We start from the raw sequence: 20,894 nt of genomic DNA on the forward strand, positions 1-20,894 counted from the left end.
GCCACGCAGTTTAAACCAGGAAGTAAAAAACAGGAAATATAAATTAGAAACATAGAAACATAGAAGATAGGAGCAGGAGTAGGCCATTCGGCCCTTCGAGCCTGCTCCGCCATTCAATGAGATAATGGCTGATCATCCAAATTCAGTACCCTGTCCCTGCCTTCTCCCCATATCCCTTGATCCCTTTAGCCTCAAGAAATATATCCAACTCTTTCTTGAATATATTTAATGAACTGGCCTCCACTGCCCTCTGTGGCAGAGAATTCCACAGGTTCACCACTCTCTGGGTGAAGAAGTTCCTCCTCATTTCAGTCCTAAATGGCTTACCCCTTATCCTTAGACTATGACCCCTGGTTCTGGACTCCCCGGCCATCCGAAACATCCTTCCTGCATCTAGTCTGTCCAGACCTGACAGAATTTTATAGGTTTCGATGAGATCCCCTCTCAATCTTCTAAACTCCAGTGAGTATAAGCCCAATCGACACAATCTCTCCTCATACGTCATTCCTGCCATCCCAGGTATCAGCCTGGTGAATCTTCGCTGCACTCCCTCCATGGCAAGAACGTCCTTCCTCAGGTAAGGTGACCAAAACTGCACACAATACTCAAGGTGCGGTCTCACCAAGGCCCTGTACAACTGTAGCAAGACATCCTTGTTCCTGTACTCGAACCCTCTTGCTACGAAGGCCAGCATACCATTTGCCTTCTTAACCGCCTGCTGCACCTGCATGCTTACCTTCAGCGACTGGTGCACAATAACACCCAGGTCTCTTTGCACTTCCCCTTCTCCCAATCTATTGCCATTCAAATAATAATCTGCCTTCCTGTTTTTGCCACCAAAGTGGATAACCTCACATTTATCCACATTATAGTGCATTTGCCATGTTTCTGCCCAATCACCCAACCTGTCCAAATCGTACTGGAGTTTCACGACATCCTCCTCACAGCTTACCCTCCCACCAAGCTTTGTGTCGTCTGCAAATTTGGAGATATTACATCCAATTCCCTCGTCCAGATCATTAATATATATTGTGAACAGCTGGGGTCCTAGGACCGATCCTTGCGGTACCCCACTAGTCACTGCCTGCCACTCGGAAAACGACCCGTTTATTCCAACTCTTTGCTTTCTGTCCGCCAACCAGTTCTCTATCCAAGTCAATACCTTGCCCCCAATCCCATGTGCCTTAATTTTTCACGCTAATCTCTTATGCGGGACCTTATCGAAAGCCTTCTGAAAGTCCAAATACACCACATCCACTGGTTGTCCCTTATCTATTTTACCAGTTACATTCTCAAAAAATTCCAGTAGATTAGTCAAGCATGATTTACCTTTTGTAAATCCATGTTGACTTTGTCCGATCCTGTCACTGCTTTCCAAGTGCTCTGCTATTACGCCTTTTATAATAGACTCCAGCATTTGCCCCACTACCGATGTCAGGCTTACCGGTCTATAATTCCCTGCTTTTTCTCTACCACCTTTTTTGAATAGTGGGGTAACATTAGCTACCCTTCAATCCATGGGTACCGTTCCAGAGTCTATTGAGTTCTGGAAGATGACCAGCAATGCATCTACTATCTCTAGGGCCACTTCCTTAAGTACCCTGGGATGTAGACCATCAGGCCCTGGGGATTTATCAGCCTTCAGTCCCATCAATTTTCCTAACACCATTTCCCTACAAATACTGATTTCTTTCAGTTCCTCCCTTTCATCAGACCCTATGTTCCCCGACATCTCTGGGAGGTTATTTGTGTCCTCCTTTCTGAAGACAGAACCAAAGTATGTATTTAGTTGGTCTGCCATTTCCTTGTTTCCCATTATAAATTCCCCTGATTCTGACTGTAAGGGACCTACGCTTGACTTCACCAATCTTTTTCTCTTCACCTATCTATAAAAGCTTTTACAGTCAGTTTTTATGTTCCCTGGTAGCTTACTCTCATATTCTATTTTCCCTTTCTTAATTAATCCCTTTGTCCTCCTTTGTTGATTCCTAAACTGCTCCCAATCTCAGGATTATTGTTTTTTCTAGCCAATTTATATGTTCTCTCCTTGAATCTTATGCTATCCCTAATTTCCCTTGTTAGCCACAGTTGAGTCACCTTTTTTGTTTTATTTTTATGCCAAACTGGGATGAACAAATTCTGTAGCTCATCCATTCGGTCTTTGAATGTTAGCCATTGTCTATCCACTGTCAACCCTTTGAGTGCCATTCCCCAATTACAATTAAATTACATTTAAATCATGTACAGGAAGCAAAATAAAGATTGGGAAATACAGATGAGATTAAGAGAGAGATAAAAGAGACAGACAGAAAAGCTGTCAGATTTTTTAAAAATCTCCAACATTAATTTTCTTCTGAGGGAATGAGACTTCACATTAATTAATTTTTCAGGGCCAGAGAGATTGTTCAGCAGTAATTAGCACTTATTACGCTATTAAAAACTCACTTACTGCTGATTGCACCAGCCCTAACCTTTTCAGCTGTTTTTAGTGTGGAACTAGTGGACTAGTATCCCAAGTTCATGCCATTACAGTGATTTCAACGCCGAGTCTATTGGCAAGGACTGCAACAGCGCACCCTGTGGAGAAGCAGGGTATCTCTGACAGCAGCTTTTGGATTTCCGTGTTTAACTGCGCATGTGCGGAAGACAGAAGTTGCTGTCACAATTATCCTGTAGTAATGGCGAGTGCTGATAGCCTCGCTGTTGTTATTACAGCAAAATCCGAGGCATTGTTTCATTAAGTACCTCAGTCTGGTACCTGAGCCGGCAGCAATACCACTGTGGTGTATGTAACCTGTTCCACCTTAAGAGAACTTAAGCCTGTTCCACCTTAAGAGATGTACTACTTTCTCTGGCTGCTGTATACGTAATACCGGTGGTGACCACCGGTATATAAGCACTGTGTAGTAATATTGTATTTAGTATAGTCCTGACCTCCAACCAGTAAAGACCTGTTGAACTTTAATCTTGTAGTCTGTGTTAGTAATTACAACTAGAACACACAGACTTAACAGTGGCGACGAGTCCGATTCTTACCCTGCGGCAGTTTATATCCACGGCGGCTTCGTCCACAGAACGGACGTCGAAGAGAGGCTTCCACCCTCATCACCCTGCTGGAAGACATGTCGCGCGGCAGACATCGAGAAACCAGAGTGCAGAAGACATCCTGAACTCGAAGCCTCCATCAGCGGCTGTCAGCTATCTTCTTTCTACCTCGGTGGTGGGTAAGCCGGGCAGCGACGCGACCAGAAAGTCGGCCGCGTTGGCTGTACAGACGGGGAGGGAAGACGGAGGAATAAGGGCGGTGAGATCGATCGCGACCGGAGATAAGGGCCGGGCCGCATTCGGGCTAAAAAGGCGCAGCGTCTGGGGCAACTGAAGGCGCGAGAGCCACGGTGAAGCGGAGACAGCGTCGGGGGACGGGTGAAGACCGCCAAGCGCAGGAAAACCGCCATTTTGTAGGCGGAGGACGAAGACAAGAGCAGGAAGCCGCCATCTTGGATAAAAATTTAAATAAATTAAATTGCAACGATGCCTAAACATGGGAACATTAATACCTTTGATAGCGACATCGAAGATTGGGCCATGTATGTAGAACGCATACAAAATTATTGTAAAGCAAATAAAATCCCAGATGAAGAGAAAGCACTAACATTATTAAACTTAATGGGTGCGAAGACATACGGGCAATTGAAACATCTTTTATCACCAGATGAACCAGCAGATAAGACGTTCGAGGAGATTGTTACTGTCCTGAAAAATCATCTGAACCTCACGCCGCTGATGCTAGCGGAACGATTTAAATTTTACAGCAGAAGGCAGCTGAAGGATGAAAGCAATGCTGAATATTTAATGGGATTGCATAAGCTAGCAAAGTACTGTCAGTTTGGAACGAGACTGACAGAGGCGCTACTGTGGTAAACCACTTTTATCGTTCACTATCGTTACACTATAGTTATCACTGTTATATTGTTATCACTGTTCTCACTGTTGTATCACTATACGAGGTCGCCTCTTGTCACACTGTTATACCTGGGCTGACCATCACTGACTCCGCCCATGGCTCCACCTACCTGCCCAGGTATAAAGGTAGTCGACTGGCTGGTATTCCTCCTTGCTGGATCCGATCACCCATGAGGGTGGGCTCTGTTATTTAGTCAATAAAAACCTATAGTTACTTTCCTAACTTGTCGCTTTTCATTGGACGAATTGATAGGTATATCAATTTTATTGACTAAATTTTAAGATGTCTCATCCAGACGCCCCGCCACAACAGCCACAGCAGCCTTCAGACGCCAAGCCGCAACAATCACAACAGCCGGCTTGGCTGCGAGCCCTCAGACCACCGTACCTGGATCTAAATCCACGGGCAGCGAACGCAGCCCTCGACTTCGATCGCTGGCTGGGCTGCTTTGAAGCCTACCTGGAAGAGTCCAACGTGCCTCAGAGATCCAAGCTAAGAGTTCTGAACGCCCAACTGAGCCCTAAAGTATTCGCGCTCATCCGGGACCTTAAAACATACGAGGACGCCATCAACCGGCTGAAAAGACAGTACCAAACCCCGGTAAACCCCATGTATACCAGGCACCTCCTAAGGTCCCGCCCGCAACTGCCAGGGGAGCCGGTGGAGGAATTTTTACGGGTGCTACACGCACTCGGCAGAGACTGTAACTTTAAAGCAGTAACGGCGGCAGAAAATACGGAAGACAACGTCCGCGATGCCTTCGTGAAAGGCCTACGGTCCGACTACTCACGGCAGCGATTACTGGAAGCAAAGGACCTCGACCTGGACAAAGCTGCAGCCCTCGCTCTCTCCCTGGAGGTGGCCCATCGGGACCAGGAGGCGTTCTCCAGGTACTGTTCGCGACCCTGGGACTCGGGCCCGACCCCCACCGCAATACCCTTCACCGCGCCGCCCCCGGGACCTACCTCAGCGTCGGCGTCCCGGACCCGATCGGGACCGCCACCCCCGGTACCGGCTCTGACATCGGACCCCCGCGGCTGCTTTTTCTGCGGCCAGGAGAAACACCTGAGGTCGCGCTGCCCAGCTAGGAACTCCACCTGCTCAACCTGCAGGAAGAAAGGCCACCTTGCTAAGGCCTGCAGAAGTGGATCTTCAGAGGCCAGCAGTGCCTCATGCGAACTGTGGGGGCGGCCATCTTCCTTCAAGGCAACAGAGGCCAGCATCCCCACACGTGAGTCATGGGGGCGGCCATCTTTGATCAAGGCAACTGACCCCAATAGTGCCTCATGTGAGTTATGGGGGCAGCCATTTTGTCCAACCTCGTGGGAGACGCCATTTTACCCACCACGCTCGACTGCCACCGTGCCTCCAGACCCGACGACCGCCTCACCCGCAGACGATAACGACTCGCTCAGCTACACACTAGCCTCCGTCACTCTGGATCAAGCCCGCCCGCATCACCTGTCCAAGTCGATGATGGACATCAAAGTAAACGGCCACGCCACGACCTGCCTGTTCGACAGCGGAAGCACGGAGAGCTTCATCCACCCAGACACGGTGAGCCACTACTCCCTCCCCGTCCTGCCAACGCGCAACCGAATCTCGATGGCATCAAGGTCCCACGCCACGGACATCAGCGGCTACTGTGTTGTGACCCTGTCGGTTAAGGGTACGGAGTATAAAAACTTTAAACTCCTCGTCCTCCCCCAGCTCTGCGCTGCCGTCCTACTAGGGCTGGACTTCCAATCCCACCTCCAAAGTGTCACCCTAGCATACGGTGGACCCCTCCCCCCACTCACAGTCGACAACCAGCGGATGTTAAACCGCCCACCGCGTAACACCTGCAGCCTATCCACCCTCAAGGTCCCGCCACCTTCCCTGTTCGCTAACCTAACCCCCGACTGCAAACCCGTCGCTACCAAGAGCAGGCGGTACAGCGCCGGGGACAGGGCCTTCATTAGCTATGAGGTGCGGCGCCTCCTGAAAGAGGGCATCATCGAGGGGAGCAGCAGCCCCTGGCGTGCCCAGGTCGTGGTCGTTAAGACCGGCGATAAAAATCGCTTGGTCATCGACTACAGCCAGACCATAAACAGATACACCCAGCTGGACGCATACCCCCTTCCCCGCATATCTGACATGGTCAATCAGATTGCACAATACCGAGTATTCTCGACCATCGACCTTAAGTCGGCCTACCACCAACTCCCTATCAGCCCGGAGGACCGCCAGTATACCGCCTTCGAGGCGAACGGGCGCCTCTACCACTTCCTTAGGGTCCCCTTCGGTGTCACCAACGGGGTGTCGGTCTTCCAAAGGGAGATGGACCGGATGGTCGACCAGAACGGACTGCAGGCCACGTTCCCTTATCTAGATAACGTCACCATCTGCGGCCGCAACCGGCAGGACCATGATGTGAATCTGGAGAAATTCCTCCGTACGGCCCAACGGCTGAACCTCACCTACAATAAGGAGAAATGTGTGTTTAACACCTCACGCCTTGCTATCCTCGGCTGTGTAGTAGAGAACGGAGTCATCGGCCCCGACCCCGATAGAATGCGCCCCCTCATGGAGCTACCCCTCCCCCACTGTCCTAAGGCACTTAAGAGAACCCTGGGACTCTTCGCCTACTATGCCCAATGGGTGCCCAATTATGCGGACAAAGCCAGACCCCTCATGAAGTCCACATCCTTCCCCCTCATGGAGGAGGCGTGCGCGGCCTTCTCCCTCATTAAGGGAGACATAGCCAAGGCCACAATGCACGCAGTGGATGAGTCCATCCCCTTCCAAGTGGAGAGCGATGCATCCGACTTCGCCCTAGCCGCTACCCTTAACCAGGAGGGGAGGCCGGTGGCCTTCTTCTCAAGGACCCTACAGGGCCCTGAGATCCGACACTCGTCGGTCGAGAAGGAAGCCCAGGCGATCGTGGAGGCGGTACGACGCTGGAGGCATTACCTGGCAGGCAAACGATTTACCCTCCTCACCGACCAGCGTTCGGTCGCTTTCATGTTTAATAACAAGCTGAGGGGCAAAATCAAGAATGACAAGATCTTGAGGTGGAGAATCGAGCTATCCACCTACGATTATGAGATCTTGTACCGGCCAGGTAAGCTGAATGAACCCCCCGATGCTCTTTCACGAATTACATGCGCCAGCGCGCATATTGATAGACTTCAGACCCTCCACAATGACCTCTGCCACCCCGGGGTCACCAGACTTTACCATTTCATTAAGGCCCGCAACCTGACCTACTCCATCGAGGAGGTCAGGACCATGACCAGGAACTGCCAGACCTGTGCCGAGTGCAAACCGCACTTCTATAGGCCGGACAAAGCAAGCCTGATCAAGGCCACCCGCCCCTTCGAGCGCCTGAGCATCGACTTTAAGGGGCCCCTACCGTCATCCGACCGTAATGTGTACTTCCTCAACATCGTTGATGAGTACTCCCGTTTCCCCTTTGCCTTCCCCTGCCCAGACATGACCAGTACCACGGTCATTAAATGCCTGAACGAACTCTTCGCCTTGTTCGGGTTCCCGAACTATATACATAGTGACCGGGGTGCCTCCTTCATGAGCGAGGAACTCCGCCAGTTCCTACTAGCGAGAGGTATTGCAGCAAGCAGGACCACCAGCTACAACCCCCGAGGGAACGGCCAGGTGGAAAGAGAGAACGCGACTGTCTGGAAGGCCGTCATCTTAGCCTTAAAGTCTAAGGGCCTCCCAACCTCCCGCTGGCAGGAAGTCCTCCCGACAGCGCTGCATTCCATCCGGTCACTACTTTGCACTGCCGTTAACGCCACCCCCCATGAACGAATGTTTGTTTTCCCCAGGAAGTCGACTACGGGAACCACTCTACCAACCTGGCTGACCTCTCCGGGGCCCGTCCTGCTGCGAAAGCACGTGAGGGCCCATAAAACGGACCCCCTGGTCGAGATGGTGAACCTCCTGCACGCCAACCCCCAGTACGCCTACGTGGCTTACCCAGACGGGCGGGAGGATACTGTCTCCTTACGAGACCTCGCACCCTCGGGCACTCCGGAGACACCACCTTTACCCCCCCCCACCACCCCCCCAATTCCAGCCCAGGTAGACGGCATGCCGGAACCCCACGAGCCTTCGCCGACCACGCAGACACCAGCATTAACACCGGATAATGCAACACCGCCGCTGCGACGATCGGAGAGGCTTATGAGGCCTCCGGACAGACTGACATACCAGAACTGGTAGTACACTTCACCCCGCCGGACTCAAATCTAAAGAAGGGGTGAATGTGGTAAACCACTTTTATCGTTCACTATCGTTACACTATAGTTATCACTGTTATATTGTTATCACTGTTCTCACTGTTGTATCACTATACGAGGTCGCCTCTTGTCACACTGTTATACCTGGGCTGACCATCACTGACTCCGCCCATGGCTCCACCTACCTGCCCAGGTATAAAGGTAGTCGACTGGCTGGTATTCCTCCTTGCTGGATCCGATCACCCATGAGGGTGGGCTCTGTTATTTAGTCAATAAAAACCTATAGTTACTTTCCTAACTCGTCGCTTTTCATTGGACGAATTGATAGGTATATCAGCTACGAGATAAATTTGTGTGTGGTTTATTAAAAGAGGATACACAAAAGCGACTGCTCGAGGAGAATGAGCTGACGCTTGAGAAAGCGGTCACTATGGCAGCAGCACACGAAGCCGCAGCGAGAGGCACGGCAGTAATGCAGCTACGGTCACCGGAACGCAGTATAAATAAATTGGGTTTGAGTACTGTAAAATGTTATCGTTGTGGAAAGACAACGCACGATCAGAACCAATGTTGGTTTAAAAACCAAGAATGCAGAACGTGTGGCAGGCTTGGCCACATAGCTAAAGTATGCCGGTCAGGAAAGAAGACCAGCAACAAAAAGTCACCGCAAGGAAAATATATAAAGGTACACAAGGTGACAAAGAACAGTTCGACCGAACAGAAGTCAGATTCAGACGCTAGCAGTAATGAACTGGGTAGCTTAAGAGTACACAACGTTGGTAAGGATGCAGATCTCCAGACAATTTGGGTCACCCTTCAGATAGCAGGAGTCCAAGTAAAGATGGAATTGGACACTGGATCGGCATTGACGGTCATGAATAAGAAAGATTACAAAAGGTTATTCCAACATATTCCCCTACGGGATACGGAGATTATATTGAAAACATACACGGGGCAAAGAGTGTACCCCATCGGAAAGATAGAGGTAAAAGTGGTCCACAAGGGCGAAGAAAGCCAAGTAATGGACTTATATGTGCTACCTGAAGGAGGTCCACCACTACTGGGATGGGAGTGGATTAGGAAAATGAATATGGACTGGCACTCCTTGAAGACACTAACGGTAGATTCCGGGGAAACAGATGTCAAACCTAAACGATTGTCCAAAATATTGGATGATGCTAAAGAGGTGTTCCAGCAGGGACTGGGAACACTGAGAGGAATTACGGCAAACATCAAGATTGATGAACATGCACACCCAAAAATTTTTAAAGCCAGACCGGTACCCTATGCAATATGACCTACTGTAGAAGCGGAACTGGAAGCGCGAGAACGTTCAGGTGTACTGTCTAAGGTAGATTGGAGTGAGTGGGCTACGCCCATTGTTCCCGTTATGAAACGTCCTTCGAGCAACAAGCCAGGAGAACCAGGGAAGGTTCGCATCTGTGGAGATTTCAAAATCACCGTTAATCCGGTGCTTCACACGGTGCAGTATCCACTTCCGCGGATTGAGGATATTTTTGCTTCGTTGTCTGGCGGGAAACACTTCACCAAGATAGACCTGGCGCAGGCGTACTTGCAGATGGAGGTTGAAGAAGAGTCACGCCAATACCTCACGATCAACACGCATCGAGGGTTGTACCGGTACAATAGGCTGGTTTTTGGAGTGGCATTGGCTCCAGCAATTTGGCAGAGGGCCATGGAGCAGGTATTACAGGGAATTCCAGGCACACAATGTTACCTGGACGATATTCTGATTACAGGTGATGGTGATGAAGAACACCTCGCAAACTTGGAACTGGTGCTCAACAGACTGAAAGAGTATGGACTTAGAGTTAATCGGCAGAAATGTGAGTTCTTCCAGAAGCGGATCTCGTACTGTGGTCATGTCATTGACCGGAAGGGGCTTCATAAGTCTCCTGACAAGATAGAGGCAGTTGTAAAGGCTCCCGCTCCGGATAATGTCTCTCAGTTGAGGTCGTTTCTAGGATTGATTAACTATTACCATAAATTTCTACCAAATCTATCCACGGTACTGCACCCACTAAACGCTCTTTTACAGAAGGGGGTACCATGGGAATGGAGCGAAAACTGTAAGAAGGCATTTCGCAAAAGCAAAGAATTGATCACCTCAGAGGAAGTGTTGGCTCACTTCAACCCGACACTGCCTATTTGGTTGGCTTGTGATGCTTCTCCATATGGTATTGGGGCAGTACTCTCACACAAGTTGCCAAATGGCACGGAAAGGCCAGTCGCGTTTGCATCCAGATCATTGACCTCTGCTGAGCGCAACTATGCGCAGATCGATAGGGAGGCTCTCAGCCTTGTATGGGGAGTGAAGAAGTTTAATCATTACCTGCAGGGCCAAAAATTCACACTTCTGACAGACCATCAGCCGTTGGTATCCATTTTTAACCCTAAGAAGGGTGTTTCAGTGATGACAGCACAGCGTCTCCAGAGATGGTCCCTTTTCCTAGGGGCACATCAATATCAAATAGAATTCAAAGGTATGAAGTAGCATGGCAATGCTGATGGGCTGTCGCGCCTGCCACTACCTGAAGAAGAAGAAACGACGAAAGTTGACCCTGTTGAGTTATTTCATTCGACCATCATCGAGTGTTTACCAGTCACCAATGCAAGTATTGAAAGAGAAACCAGGAACGACCCGACACTGTCCAGAGTCTACGAGGTGACAGTGAAAGGATGGCCAACACGTGGTGATCCTCTGTTACCGGCATTCTCGGCAAGGCGAGACCAGCTGTCCGTCTGCCATGGTACTTTGATGTACGGGACAAGAGTGATTATTCCTCCCAAGTTAAGGGAAAGAGTTCTAAAAGAACTGCATGAAGGTCATCTGGGGGGAGTTAAGATGAAAAGTCTTGCTAGGGCTTATGTATGGTGGCCGGGTATTGACCAACAGATAGAGGAGTTGACGAAAAGCTGCGCTGGGTGCCAAAAAGTGCAAAATGCACCTCCGATCGCACCACTACACCCATGGGAATGGCCTTCAGCCCCATGGCAACACGTACATATTGACTTTGCTGGTCCATTCATGGACTCCATGTTCCTAATTGCGGTGGACGCACATTCCAAATGGCCAGAAGTGATCAAGATGAATACCACTACTTCAGAAAAGACAATTGCGGTGTTAAGAACAATATTCGCAAGGAACGGATTGCCAGAACAGATCTGTTCGGACAACGGACCACAGTTTGTGTCGGAAGAATTCCAAAAATTCTTCAAGAAGAATGGGGTGAAACATTATACCTCTGCCCCATATCATCCGGCGACAAACGGGTTGGCCGAGAGATTTGTCCAAACATTCAAAAAGGCAATAAAGGCCATGAACGATGATCAGATTCCGCTACAGCACAAGGTGGACAATTTCCTAATGGCATATCGAAACGCCGCTCATGCAGTGACTAACCAAAGTCCTGCCATGATGTTTTATAACAGGAGGTTGCGGTCCAGGTTGGACTTGTTAAAACCAAATGTGCGGAGGGAAGTGGAAAACAAACAGTTCCAGCATATTAATAACAAGACCACTCGAAGTTTCGACGTAGGACAACCAGTGTTGGCAAGGGGCTATGGAAACGAAAAATGGCAGTCTGGAACAATTCGGGCCAGACAAGGACCTCTGATGTACACAGTAGATATTGGTAACAATGTGATAAGGCGTCATGCGGATCAACTGGTAGAATCGAGAGCAAGGGTCGAACCCATGGTTGCGACAGAGACAACTGTGGAAGACGTTAATGAACCTGAAGCATCTACCTCGGCAGGGAATGTACCTGATGATGATAACACCCAATGCATGGGAGACCAACTAGAGGAGTCACCTCAGCAACAAGAATCAGAGACCACTGAAAGGCGCTATCCAAACCGAATCAGAAGGCCTCCTGAGAGACTGAACCTTTGAACTGTTTATACCTGAAGTTATATATGTTATTATGTTATGTTAAATGGGGATATGACTGTTAAGCTAAAAAGGGAGGATTGTGGTGTATGTAACCTGTTCCACCTTAAGAGAACTTAAGCCTGTTCCACCTTAAGAGATGTACTACTTTCTCTGGCTGCTGTATACGTAATACCAGTGGTGACCACCGGTATATAAGCACTGTGTAGTAATATTGTATTTAGTATAGTCCTGACCTCCAACCAGTAAAGACCTGTTGAACTTTAATCTTGTAGTCTGTGTTAGTAATTACAACTAGAACACACAGACTTAACAACCACAACCCCTTGATTCTGAAGTTTGTCTTGCAGTTCCCTCCCAGTGGATCAGATGTCATTGCACCCATGCTTGTGATGTACTTTCAACCTACTTCCACATCTTCTCTATTTCTGTCACAATTGACCTCGGTGTCTATGCATCTACTATAGGTTGTAGCCTACTCCCAGGCCTTTACCAGTGCCCTGATGAGCTGGCTGTGGGTGAGAGCCTGACTCTGTCACTGGTTTTCATCCTTCAGTGTTGTAGAAAAGCTTGGAATCCAGGTAATGATTCCCGCAATAACACGGTAAAAATCTGCAACCCACAAAGAACCAAATGCTGTGGCTGTTGGGAGTGGGTAGAGGATGCCATTTACAGTCAGCCTAGAAACACTCGGCACAGGTGCCCCAGCTGGTTCTCCTATGGGGCCGGGTCTGGCGTGAGTGGAGAGGATATGAATCCAGACCTTTAGTTCAATAGTAGTTAAAATTTGTCTTGTGTTGTTCCAATTTAAAGGCATAATTGATTGATTGTTACTTAAAAGCTCCCTCCTCTTATTCTTAGGATGCTAAAACTACTGTCCGTGCATCTTATTCAGACAGAAAATTCCACCTGCAGCCCACTTCGAACCTGTAAGTGCCTCGGTCGCTACACAACAATTATTTGGATCATTATTGTTATTACTGAGACTTACTAAACTTTCAAACTGTGCATCTCTCCACAGCTGGACCGTCAAAGTTGTAAGGAGTAATCCTGCGATCAACCTGGTTAGTACAGACGGAATCTTTACATCCTGGAAAGCTTGAGTTGTTTCAGCAGGTCCCTGATGCTTCCTAGATTGACTGTAGCTTTAAAGAGATGCCACCTCAATGAAACAATATTCGATAATCTTTTTTTCTGTTGTTTTGAGGACATAAAAGCAGATGTTTTATTCTGTCATGGTGACCCAGTGGTGACAAATGACACATTGTTCTGATGCGACTGTGTCTGCAAATGTGGAAACTCCTTTCTGCCAAATACTTTCTGATGAGGAGTGTAGCTTTTTAAATATTAACAGCCAAAAAAAGTGTCTTCTCCCAAGTTTGTTCAGGGACGAGTTTCTTGCAAGTGAGGAAAACTTGCAAGTGAGGAAAACTGAGTTGATTGTGGGTGTCAGCCCTATCTAAATTCAAAATTGAAGCGTTTTGATAAGGTAAATGGGGAAAACTTATTTCCACTGGTCAATAAGTAGAGAGTGTAACTTTACGCTTCCACCACACAGACTGCAGTGGTTCAAGAAGGCCCACCATCATCTTCTCAAGGGCAAGTAGGGATGGGCAATAAATGCCAGTCTTGCCAGCAACGCCCACTTCCCAAGAAAAAAAACCCCAAAAGAATAAAGGGAGTGTTTAGGAGAATTGTTTTTATATAGAGGGCTTTATGGAATGCCCTACCAGAAACAGTGGTGGAAGCAGAATCCAAAATAGCTTTTAAAAGGGAAGTGGATCGATATATTTATTTTCAAGTTTAAGGCCGAGAAATTTGTGAATGTCACCAAAGCTGCCAGTGCCACTGCGGGCGGGTGTTAAAGGCCACTGAAAATGGTGGCATTGGCAGGACCGAAAAGTTGGCACTGGGGACTAATTAACATTAGCTCAGCGCTAAACACACTGTGCAACACCGTCCTGGTGGTGTTCGTCCCAGCAGGCGTGGCCGTAGTGTTGTTGCAGCTTGAATAGCCTGCTCTGAAAGCAAGGCTGTCCTTTCAGAAAGCAGTGTCAGTTTCTTAAAGGGGAACTGCCTTCTGAAGTGAAAAAAATAAAAATCATGTAAAAATAGACAGTTTTTAGCCCTTACAGGCAGCTCAATTGCCTTCTGAAAAAAGAAATTAGCATTAAAAAGAATTCCCAAATAGGAATCTTCAGCTCTTAAAGCTGAATTCCCTTCCGCACCTAAAAAAAAAAGGGAGAAGTGCTTCAGTACTAACACAAATGGCTTAGCAAGCCAGGGAAAGGGCACCCAGGGTCTCGCACACAGCATTCCAGCTTTGTGCAGGAGGTCAACACTGCAAGAGAAGTCCTCTACCCACAGGGGCCAGGAGGCCCTCCAGAAAAATGATGTGGGACCATATCACCGAGGCTGTCGCTGCCAGCAGTTTTGCCCCCCGACCAGGCTCCAGTGCCCAAAGAAACTTCATGACCTCAGACCACTGGTCAAGGGCAGTGAATGCATTTTCAAAAGCAGTCTCCTACCAACTGCACTACTAGACTTTATATCGCCCGCCTCAGCCCCTGCCTCAGCTCATCCGCTACTGAAACCCTCATCCATGCCTTTGTTACCTCTAGACTTGACTATTCCAACGCACTTCTGGCTGGCCACCCATGTTCTACCCTTTGTAAATTTGAGTTCATCCAAAACTCTGCTGCCCATGTCCTAACTCGCACCAAGTCCTGTTCACCCATCACCCCTGTGCTCGCTGACATACATTGGCTCCCGGTTAAGCAGTGCCTCGATTTTAAAATTCTCATCCTTGTTTTCAAATCCCTCCATGGCCTCGCCCCTCCCTATCTCTGTAATCTCCTTCAGCCCCACAACCCCCCACCCCCCGAAATATCTGCGCTCTTCTAATTCTGCCCTCTTGAGCATCCCTGATTATAATCGCTCAACCTTTGGTGGCCGTGCCTTCTATTGCCAAGGCCCTAAGCTCTGGAATTCCCTCCCTAAACCTCGCTACCTCTCTTTCCTCCTTTAAGACGCTCCTTAAAACCTACCTTTTTGACCAAGCTTTTGGTCATCTGCCCTCATTTCTCCTTGTATGGCTCGGTGTCAAATTTTTTGTCTTATAATACTCCTGTGATGCGCCTTGGGACGTTTTACTGTGTTAAAGGCGCTATATAAATGCTACTTGTTGTTGTTGTAGCCTCACACACCACTTAATGCACGACTTCCCCCTGCCCCAATCACTCACCTACCAACAATCTGTACCAAACACGAGGCACACCTCCCATTCCTAGCTTCACCTCATCCACTTGGAGGAGACAGTGCTGGCCATCCTTGGCAGGGTCATGGTTGAGCCCTTGGCCAGCGGAGGGGCTGAAAGGATACAAGATGCTGGTATCCTCTTACGTTATCCTCCTTCTCACATGCACCTCTTGCTTTCCCGACCTTCCCTCACCACAACACAGGAAAGATAGAGAAGGAAAGATAGGAGTTGGTATGGCAGTATTGGTTAAGGAGAATGTTACGGTGCTGGAGAGAGAGGATGTCCTGGAGGGGTCAAGGACAGAATCTATATGGCTAGAGTTGAGAAATAATAAAGGTGCCATTACACAATAGGTGTATTCTATAGGCCACCAACTAGTGGGAAAAATATGGAGGAGCAAATTTGCAGAGAAATTACAGAGAGATGCAAGAACTATAGAGTAGTGATAATGGGGGACTTCCCCTATCCTAATATAGACTGGGATAGTAATAGTGTAAAGTGCAGAGAGGGGGAAGACTTTCTGAAGTGTGTTCAGGAGAACTTTCTGGATCAGTATGTTTCCGGCCCAATGAGGAAGGAGGCATTGCTGGATCTGGTTCTGGGGAATGAGGTAGGTCAAGTGGAGCAAGTGTCAGTAGGGGAACATTTAGGGAACAGTGATCATAGTATCATAAGGTTTAGGTTAGCTATGGAAAAGGACAGGGAGTAATCTAGAGTAAAAATGTTTAACTGGGGGAAGTCCAATTTCAGTGGGTAAGAATGGATCTGGCCCGGGTAAATTGGAATCAAAGATTGGCAGGCAAAACTGTAGTCGAACAATGGGCTGCCTTTAAAGAGGAAATAGTTTGGGTACAGTTGAGGTACATTCCCACTAGGGGGAAAGGTAGGGCAACTAAAGTCAGAGCTCCCTGGATGATGAAAAAGATAGAGAGTAAGATGAAGCAGAAAAAGAGTGCGTATGACAGATGTCAGTTCAAGAATACATCTGAGAATCAGGCTATATATAGAAAGTTCAGAGGAGAAGTGAGAAAGAAAATAAGAGGGGCAAAGAGAGGATATGAGAATAGAATGGCAGCTAACATAAAAGATAATCCAAACGTCTTCAATAGACATATAAATAGTAAACGGGTAGTAAGAGGAGGGATGGGGCTGATTCGGGACCAAAAAGGAGACCTATGCATGGAGGCAGAGAGGGTATGGTTGAGGTGCTAAATGAGTACTTTGCATCTGTCTTCACCAAGGAAGAAGATGCTGCCATAGACATAGTGAAGGAGGAGGTAGAGGAGATAATGGATGGGATAAAAATTGATAAAGAGGAGGTACAAGAAATGCTGGCTATACTTAAAGTAGATAAGTCACCAGAACCAGATGGGATGCATCCTAGGATGCTGAGGGAAGTGAAGGAAGAAATTGTGGAGGTACTGTCCATAGCCTTCCAATCCTTCTTGGAAACAAGAGTGGTGCCAGACGACTGGAGAATTGCAAATGTTTACACCCTTGTTCAAAAAAGGGTGTAAAGATAAACTCAGCAACTACAGGCCAGCCAGTTTAACCTCAGTAGTGGGGAAGCTTTTAGAAGCAATAATCAGGGACAAAATTAACAGTCACTTGGACAAGTGTGTATTAATTAAGGAAAGCCAGCACGGATTTGTTAAAGGCAAATCGTGTTTAACCAACTTGATTGAGTTTTTTAATGAGGTAGTAGAGAGTGTTGATGAGGGCAATGCGGTTGATGTGGTGTACATGGGTTTCCAAAAGGCGTTCGAGAAAGTGCCACATAATAGGCTTGCCAGCAAAGTGAAGCCCACGGAATAAAAGGGACAATGGCAGCGTGGATACGGAATTGGCTAAGTGACAGGAAACAGTGTAGTGGTGAACGGTTGTTTTTTGGACTGGAGGAATGTATATAGTGGTGTTTCCCAGGGGTTGGTTCTAGGACCACTGCTTTTCTTGATGTATATTAATGACTTGAATGTGGATGTACAGGGCACAATTTCAAAATTTGCAGATGACACAAAACTTGCAAGTATTGTGAACAGTGAGGAGAATAGTGATAGACTTCAAGAGGACATAGACAGGCTGGTGGAATGGGAGGACATGTGGCAGATGAAATTTAATGCAGAAAAGTGCGAAGTGATACATTTTGGTCGAATGAGGAGAGGAACATGAACAGAGTGAGCTAGGGGTATATGTGCACAAATCGTTGAAGGTGGCAGGGCAGGTTGAGAAAGCAGTTAAAAAAACTTACGGGAACCTGGGCTTCATGAATAGTGGTATATATTACAAAAGCTTGGAAATTATGATGAACCTGTATAAAAAACTGGTTCGACCTCAACTGGAGTATTGTGTCCAATTCTGGCACTGCACTTTAGGAAGGATGTGAAGGCCTTGGAGAGGGTGCAGAAAAGATTTACGAGAATGATTCCAGGGACGAGGGACTTCAGTTATGTGGATAGACTGGATAAACTGGGGTTGTCCTCCTTAGAGCAGAGATGATTGAGAGGAGATTTGATTGAGGTGTTCAAAATCATGAGGGGTCTGGACAGAGTAGATGGAGAGAAACTGTTCCCATTGGCAGAAGGGCCGTGAACCAGAGGACACAGATTTAAGGTGATTGGGAAAAGAACCAAAGGCGACATGAGAAACCTTTTTACGCAGCGAGTGGTTAGGATCTGGAATGCACTGCCTGAAAGGGTGCTGGAGACAAACTCAATCACAGCTTTCAAAAGGGAGTTGGATAAGTACCTGAAGGAAAAAAAATTCAGGGCTATGGGGAAAGGGTGGGGGACTGGGACTAACTGAAGTGCTCTTGCAGAGAGCCGGCATGGGCTCGACAGGCCAAATGGCCTTCCATCATGCTGTAACCATTCTATGAACTCCACCCTTGTGCCTTCCTCATTTCACACACCCAAGAAATTAAGCCTGCCCAGCCAGTGGTTGACTAAGAAGAGCGAGAGGAGAGCGAAGAAGACGAAACATCATTACTCGATTTCACACTCCCAACTCATCAAAGTTGACCAGCAAGGCATTTACAGTGTTCCCCACTATTAGTCAGCAGTCTTCCACCAGCCATAAAGCAGCCACTGGGGTAGCACTGTGTAACATCAGTAGGATAGGCAAAGACACACACAAGACAATGACTAAGGGAATGCATAAGGGTGATGAGTGGATTTCTTGATGTCATATTGGATGGATAGATGTATAAAGTTGGATTGGAAAGTTTGCTTTGTGGTGGCCTTTATTTCAGCATTGTGGCCAAGAGGACGCTGTGATGGTCAGTAACAGAGGGAAGGTAAAGCCTGTGACAAATGTTGAAAGGGGAATTGGGGTTCTGGTCTCTGGCACCACAGGTGGATGATTCCATCCTTGATATTCCGGCCACAAAGTGGGTGACTGGGTTGCATCCTTCATTCTGCTTCCTCTTTGTAAATCTGAAATAAAAGCATAAAATGCTGGAAATACTCAGCAGGGCAGGCAACATCTTGACCTGAGATGTGAACTCTGTTTCTCTCTCCGCGGGTGCTGCCTGATCTGCTGAGCATTTCCAGCATTTTCTGTCTTCTCAGAGGCCTTCCTTTACCATCCGAGGTCTTGCAAGCATCCAGCAGCACTACCTGCACACTTAAAAAATTCAGTCCAAAAGCTTAAAGGCAAACTTACCTGAAAGATGTGTGCATCTCCTTAAGAGGTGCTGACAGTGTTTCTGTTTTCAGAACGAGCTTAGGACCCAGCGCTGAACTCAGCGCTAAGGTCGAAGTTTGCAGGCGTGACATTAAGTCGGCATTGCACACCAACTGACGTCACCCTCCCTTCATTTACATGTCCAGGGTCCTCACAAAAATGGGAGCCGCCAAGACCAATGCCAAAGTGGTAGCCGGTATTTTTCACCAGGACAGCAGCTCAAACAGGTGGCAATAAGCAGCCCAATTTCTAGGCCTAAAGGTTTTGTGGAAAGAGCAGGGGAATGGGACTAGGCGAACAGCTTCTACAGAGAGCTGGCACTGGTACGATGGGCCGAATGACCTCCTTTTGTGCTGCAATATTCTATGATTCCATTTTTTGAGTCCTTGGTTTGAATCAGTTCAGTCTGTCTGAACCAGTCGATGCACCCTCCTGCTTTCCCATTTGAGGGGTGAGTCTGGATACTGAGGTGGCAACTGAAAGGAGACATGCAGGTTGCTCTCCATTGACTGCATTCCATAGTATAACCGGCTCCAAGTTCGGGGAAACAGCTGCATTGTAGACCCATGAAAACATGGATCTAAAACCATGTGCAGTCGGATTAAACCAGCTGGCTTCAGGCAGGTAACAGTGGTCTTCCATCTTTCCACTGATCAACAACTGTATTTCGTTCTGTGCCCCTTTACGTGGAGAATAACCCAATTCTTCAGTGTGTATTCATTTTAGTTTGTAAAAATTTTGAACAAAAGATGCACCCAAACTTTAAATGAGGTTCGCTTATGTGACCGTCTTGTGTTGATTTAAGGAACACGGTGTGGTACTCGATAATGTTTCAGACTGGAAAATTTGTTATTTCAGGATGAAAATAAAGCTACGCATTACTTGGAGGCATTTTTCTCAGCAGGAGGATTACAAAAGATAATCTCATGTAAGTTTATCTGTCACGAGGGGGGGGCGGAGTGGGGGAGGAGATTGAGCAGATAAACAAAAACTGTGGGATAGACTTTGTGCGATGTAGTGTAAACGGGCAATAGTGAGTGAGCAGGCCATTTTTAACGGGCTGCTGATTCACGATCACTTGTTTTACACTATATCGCAGTCAAGATCTACCCCTGTGTGTGTGAGTGACTGCCAGACATCTTGATATTTAATGTGAGCGCCAGCTGTGGCTCAGTTCTCAGTTGGTAGCACCCTCGCCTCTGAGTCAGAAAGGGGTGGGTTCCCGCTCAAGGTTCTTGAGCATAAAATATAGGCCGACACTCCAGTGCAGTACTGAGGGAGTGCTGCACTGTCGGAGGTGCCGTCTTTCGGATGAGACGTTAAACCGAGGCCCCGTCTGTTCTCTCAGGTGGACGTAAAAGATCCCGTGGCATTATTGCGAAGAAGAGCAGGGGAGTTATCCCCGGTGTCCTGGCCAATATTTATCCCTCAATCAACATAACAAAAACAGATTATCTGGTCATTATCACATTGCTGTGTGTGGAAGCTTGCTGTGCGCAAATTGGCTCCTGCGTTTTCCACATTACAACAGTGACTACACTCCAAAAGTACTTCATTGGCTGTAAAGCGCTTTGAGACGTCCGGTGGTCGTGAAAGGTGCTATATAAATGAAAGTCTTTTTATGTATACCTTGGGATTAATACAAATCAGTCAAGTTCCAAATGGATCAGATAAGAACATAATAATTAGGAGCAGGAGTAGGGCATATGGCCCCTCGAGCCTGCTCTGCCATTCATGGCTGATCTTCGACCTCAACTCCACTTTCCCGCCTGATCCCCATATTCCTTGATTCCCAGCCTTGAATATACACAACGACTCAGCATCCACAGCCCTTTC

General features: G+C 47.7%; 1 protein-coding gene across 1 annotated transcript in view; it reads left to right on the top strand.

Annotated features, from left to right (window-relative positions):
- cetp (cholesteryl ester transfer protein, plasma) overlaps window positions 1-20,894 on the top strand; it is an 82,731-nt gene that overhangs the window by 37,964 nt on the left and 23,873 nt on the right. The window contains exons 12-14 of the mRNA XM_085991230.1: window positions 12,980-13,047; window positions 13,140-13,182; window positions 19,917-19,986. Coding sequence (XP_085847356.1) covers window positions 12,980-13,047; window positions 13,140-13,182; window positions 19,917-19,986 — 181 coding nt within the window. The remainder of the gene's footprint in view (window positions 1-12,979; window positions 13,048-13,139; window positions 13,183-19,916; window positions 19,987-20,894) is intronic.

This window comes from Somniosus microcephalus, chromosome 6, assembly GCF_052327205.1.
Source record: "Somniosus microcephalus isolate GS21.2 chromosome 6, FLI_Smic_1.0, whole genome shotgun sequence".
NCBI lineage: Eukaryota > Metazoa > Chordata > Chondrichthyes > Squaliformes > Somniosidae > Somniosus > Somniosus microcephalus.